Source organism: Sarcophilus harrisii, chromosome 2 (genome assembly GCF_902635505.1).
Source record: "Sarcophilus harrisii chromosome 2, mSarHar1.11, whole genome shotgun sequence".
Taxonomy (NCBI): domain Eukaryota; kingdom Metazoa; phylum Chordata; class Mammalia; order Dasyuromorphia; family Dasyuridae; genus Sarcophilus; species Sarcophilus harrisii.
This window is the reverse complement of record NC_045427.1, coordinates 251,632,042-251,637,871: the sequence shown is the minus strand read 5'-3', so window position 1 is coordinate 251,637,871 and position 5,830 is coordinate 251,632,042. Positions and strand designations below refer to the sequence as shown.

Genomic DNA, 5,830 nt, shown 5'->3' with positions numbered 1-5,830 from the left:
CATGTTCAAGTCAAATATTTTATTAAGTGACTTAAGACATTGTCACAATTGCTTCCTTGTATTTATTATTGCTTAAAATAAGTGGTGCTAATTTAACTATTACTCCATTTTAAAATCGTATTCATCAAGAAGATTTTGGTTCTTCCCAGGGCAAGTGATTTAGCATATACACCCAGAGATTAATACCAGTACATATACATATAAATACCTTCTAAATTATCTCTTCAGTTTAGAAACAGGAAAGTTCAGTGAAACAACAGTTTACTAGTCATGTGACACAATATTTTTCAATTTTTAAAAAATAAATCATTTTATTAGGTATAGACAAATACAAATGCAAATGAGTTACAAGAGAGGAGTGACTGTCAGCAAGATAAAATCAGGAGTAAAAAACTGAAGTGGAAAGTATGAATAGTGAGACCTGACATGGATAAATAGTTCAGGAACATTTCAAAAATATTAATTTAAAAAGTGAGCATGATAACAAAGAGATTGTGAACCAGATTTACAATTTCTTGATTTAGGGAACTTCTGGATTAGGAAGGTCCTCATACCAATCCAGGTCAGTGTCTCTTCTATAATGTACAGATTTAAAGTTTGGCCTAAATATTGTGTAGTTAAGTGGAACTTAGTTCCAGAATCAGTATGTCAAAAGTGGAATGTGAATCATAGCTTTAGCTTGTAAGTTAGCTTTTTATATACTACTTAATCCTACCTTTTCATGTAGTAAATTAAATGGGGAATTCTTATTGTAGGTAGGTCCTTGTAAAGGTATTATGGAGAGATTAAATCCAAATGTCTCCTAACTACAAATCTAGAGTTTTCCTTGATATTAAATTTAATGACTCTCAAATTTGCAGATTGCAAGTCAGAAGAAATGAGATAGGATCCTACAAGAATGCTAGACTAGACTGAATTCAATTCAATTCAATTTCACAAAAATAAATATAAAGTCACACACTATGTTAGAAAATAAAAATGGCTAGTTTATGGGATTGGCTAGACTAATAAAACCTATTAAGAAAGTTCGTTATATAGAGATCTCAAAAGGAGGCAGTATTGTACCAGAAACAACCAGAAAAACTAATAGAATTTTAATTTATATTAACAAGTAGAGTCCCAAATGACAGAAGTGTCCTGCTCTCCTCTTCCCTTTTCTTATAACATTTGGAATACATTCAGTTTTGGCTAAAACCTTAAATATTAGAGAGAATCTAGAGGTAAATAATCAGGATGGCAAAGGGGCAAGAAATGATTTCATTAGAGGACAATTTGGGGGAGGCAGGTATGTTTGTTGTGAAGAAAATAAGACTTTTTAGCAGTCTTCAAGTACTTGGAGTTGTGTGAAAGAAAGTCTCCAAAGTTAGAATAAGAAAAAAATGGATGGTTTTCATAAAGAACAAATACTTTTGGCTTGATGTAAGGAAAAGCTTCCTAAAGAATCTTTCCAGGAGTAGCATGGTGGCTCTCTAGAATTTACATACTCTGTGTTGAATATCTTGATAGAGGACAATTACAGAATATGTTGCATAAAACATTATTATTCCACTATGGATTGACTTTATAATCTCTAGGATCATTACAAAACTGAGCTTTCCTGATCCTGTAGCACTCTAATTGATTTGAGTATATTAATGTTTAGAGTTAGTGGTGGTTTATGGTACAAGATTCTATGAAGCTATTAATGATTTTATCTGCTATTGGAGCCCCTGTATCAAGTTGTGTTTTGAGTGCAGACCAGAGACAGGATAGTCAGGTGTTCTATGAGAGATGGATGCTCTCTATATTTTCAGCAGAATTGGTGTTGTACTCTCTGGGTACACCTCATGTACTGCAATATGTTCTAGAATACTTTAGTCCAAACAAAATTAAAATGTAATTTTAAAATTATTTTAAAAATAAAATTATTTAACAAAATAAATAAAAATTCATAAAACATAATTATTAATGTGCATTTAAAGGTAATATGTGGCTTGAGGAGATCTTTTTGTACAGTTTAGTGTCCATCCATCTTTTTATTTGAATTTGATAATATTATTCTGGGAAGAGAGATTAAATCCCTTTAGATGAACTCCCTGAACTGCTTAATAAAGTGAGAGATTATCTGTACCATACTTTGTAGATATCTGTAGGATCAGATTTAGGGGATAAAAAATGTTCAAGCAGAAAATTTTGAATCTCCTCAAAATTATTGTATGTGCTACATAGTATATAACATATATACATATATATATATTTATAGTTGTCTCATTATTTCTACCCTTTCTTTCAAATTATTCTCCATATTTTTCTTTAATTTTACTTATATTTCTCTATCTTTCTTTTCCTGTATGTCCATTTTTCTCTTTTTTTAGTATCTAATTTATAATTTACTACACTCTCAAACATTTATTGAGGAAGGAAGGAAACAAGCATTCATTTAGTGCCTAAAATGTGCTAGACATTTTAAAAACAACTCATTTGATGCAAACCTCAGTGACAGGTGCTATTATTATCATCACAGAAAACTGAAGTACACGGAGCCATTAAATGAATATATCAGCATCACGCAGATAGTAAGTATAAAGTGACTGAGGCTGGATTTGAACAGAGGTTTTTGTCACTTTGAAATCTATGCTCTATCCATTGTTCTACATTAACTGCATTAGTTATGCACACATCATAGGAAGGGGGCTGAAAAATTGGAAAAAGATGGAAAAGTTTCATTTCAATATAAAGAAGTTCCAATTTGTGGGGTGATGAGATATATCCTTTCAAAAATTATAACAAAGGGCAACATGCTGTATATGATAAATTCATGATATCATTAGTACATACAAAAATGCTTCTTCTCACACATATTTTGATCACAAAATTCGTTTGGTATGTTTGAATTATTCATGCAGCATTTACCCAAATCATTGTATTCCTTAGAAATGAAACATTAAAAAATGAAAATTTCAACATATTTTTGAATAAGTTATTCAAAAATATCTCATGTTTACAAGAATTACTTTTAGAACTTGAAAACTTATTTTGTTACAATGGCTCTTTTTACTTTTTTTCAGGTAACCATAAACTTAGTGTGATGGATAAATTGAATCATTCTACAGTGTCAGAGTTTGTGTTCTTGGGAATCTCCAGTTCTTGGACCATACAGCTTGGTCTCTTTGTGTTTGCTTCCATTTTCTATGTGGCTGTTGTGGTGGGAAATTCCCTTATTGTACTCACAGTGAGCTATGATAGTCACCTACATTCCCCAATGTATTTTTTGTTGGCCAATCTCTCCCTTATTGATTTATGTCTCTCCACTGTTGCAGTTCCCAAGATGATTTCTGACCTTTTGTATGAACGCAAAACCATCTCATTCCAAGGTTGTATCACCCAGATATTTTTCATTCATTTCATAGGAGGAACTGAGATGGTGCTGCTCATTTCCATGGCATTTGACAGATACGTTGCCATATGCAAGCCTCTTCACTATTTGACCATTATGAACCCCAAAATGTGTATTTTACTTCAGGTGTCTTCTTGGGCTATTGGTCTTATACACTCATTGACTCAGTTGGCTTTTGTAGTGAATTTGCCTTTTTGTGGTCCTAATGAGATCGACAGTTTTTATTGTGATCTTCCTAGGTTCATCAAATTAGCCTGCATGGACACCTATAAGTTAGAGTTCATTGTCACAGCTAATAGTGGTTTCATCTCCATTGGCAGCGTGTTTCTCTTATTTATATCTTACATCTATATCTTGGTCTCTGTTCAGAAACACTCCTCTAGTGGATTGTCTAAGGCTCTCTCTACATTGTCAGCTCATATTACTGTGGTGGTCTTATTTTTTGGTCCATGTATCTTTGTCTACATGTGGCCATTCCCCACAATGCCAGTGGATAAATTTCTTTTTATTCTTGATTTTGTTATCACTCCTATTCTAAATCCTTCTATATATACATTTAGGAACAAAGAGATGATAGTTGCCATGAGAAGATTAATCATCCAACTAGGGAGCACCAGGAAAATTTTTAAATAATTGTAAAAGTGATAGAGTATGTTTAATATTTAAACTGACTATCATATAAGATGTAGACAACAATCTGGGCCTTAAGATGATAGCAAACTCCATTTTAATGTTCTTTACATTGATATGAAAACTATTTCCATGGCTAAAAAGCACATTGGCTCCTATTGCATCTGATGAAAAATAAGAAAGAATAAAATGTTAATGTTTCTGGTTTAGACAATTCCATTTTAGTTATGATTTTAAGATGCACATTTTTATAATATCTTAATTTAGATTCAAATCTGCAAGAAAAATACACTTTAAAAAGGAAAGTAAACCATTTTGTTTTCTTGTAAATTTATAGACAAATTAATAGATCAATTGTGTTGATTAATCTAGAGGACCCAGCTAAGCAATTATTTTGTCCTTAGAAGTAGAGTTATCTTGTCAATCACAAAGGATTCATAGTACCTCCTATTCTTATCTGAAAAACCTGGGAGAAAAAGTTTTCTCTCTCTGAAAAGTCAGAACTCTATATATAATCTTACCTAGGGGGAGAGTGGTTCTGGTGTTGGATTTTTAAAACTTTTTCCACTTGTGAACCCGTTTTCATCCAAGAAGTTTTAGGTGACCAGTAATAATTCTGAGATCTGGTGTTTTTGTAAGCATTTTTGCATAGCAGTGAAAAGTACACATATAATTCTGTTGAGAACCAAGTGCAGTGAAGTTGTGTAGTACAACACATCATGTAAGGCCAGAAACATCTCAGATTAATTACATTTAATTTTGAATAAATTTGTGTTGCATTCAGAAATCTTTTATTGTTGCCAAATATTTTGTGATCACCACATTTAGTCATATGACCTCATATGGGGTTAGGACCCACAATTTAAGAAGCTTTGGTATAGTAGACACAGAGTAGATCTCAGTCATGAAGCCTTTAGTTCAAGTCCTTCTTTAGAATATGTCACTTATGGTTGCAATTTTCTAAGTTTCTTAACTGAAGAGCAATTACTTTTCTTAAATGTTGCCAATTTGCATTGTTAGAAGAGAGCTTAATGAAAGCTTTGTCTTATCAGTGAAATTATTATATAGAATGAAATTCCTAGATCATACAACCGGTAAATGGACTAGGAGCAGTAGATGACCTTAGCCTGTTCAATGCCTGTCTAAGCTCTAAATGCTCTACACTATGTGCTTCAGTTGTCTTTACTATAGGTTTTTGAAAAAAAAAATTGTTCGTATCTGCTAATTTTATGGGGGAAGTCTTTTTTTTTTTTTAGATTCACAACAACATTTATTTATGTGTTGTATTTATAACCAAAGCACTCAAGCAGTTTATCAAGAACTAAGTTCTTATAAAAATCTAAGGGGAAAAAAGTATTGGAGTTATAAAAGCAGATCTTATTTGCTAAAGAACTGAAATCCTTTTAGCATAGTCATTAAAATCTTAAGGGAAAAAACAATAGACATTATTTTCTAATATAATTAGTTTTCTTGTTTCTAAGATAGTTATTAAAAATACTGTTTTTTAAAAAGTCTGACAAAAATAATTAATTTTCACAAAACTAAATAGGAAATCTTCCTAAACCTCAGCTTCTCTATGAGTATCATACAAAACTATTTCTGCAAGTAATAAACACCCAAGCTATAATGTATTAATTTACAACAATTGTGGAGAAAAAGATTCATTCTTTTAAAAATTCTGGTGGTTTAAAACTTTTTCTCTCTCTCAAAAATTTGATTCAAAAAGGTATATATGGATGTACACATTTTTTTTTTAGGGGGGATGTTTCAGAAAAACAAAAAAACAATCCCTTATGTAGATATGACAGGCTTATTCTATGATTG

At 31.6% G+C, this 5,830-nt stretch overlaps 1 protein-coding gene across 1 annotated transcript; it reads left to right on the top strand.

The window, feature by feature from the left end:
* The first annotated feature begins 3,067 nt into the window (after positions 1-3,067).
* On the top strand, positions 3,068-4,923 carry LOC100932755 (olfactory receptor 4F6-like). The gene is made up of 2 exons (XM_031949499.1): positions 3,068-3,977; positions 4,913-4,923. The coding sequence occupies exons 1-2, from the start codon at positions 3,068-3,070 to the stop codon at positions 4,921-4,923; spliced, it is 921 nt and encodes a 306-aa protein (XP_031805359.1).
* The last annotated feature ends 907 nt before the right edge of the window (positions 4,924-5,830 follow it).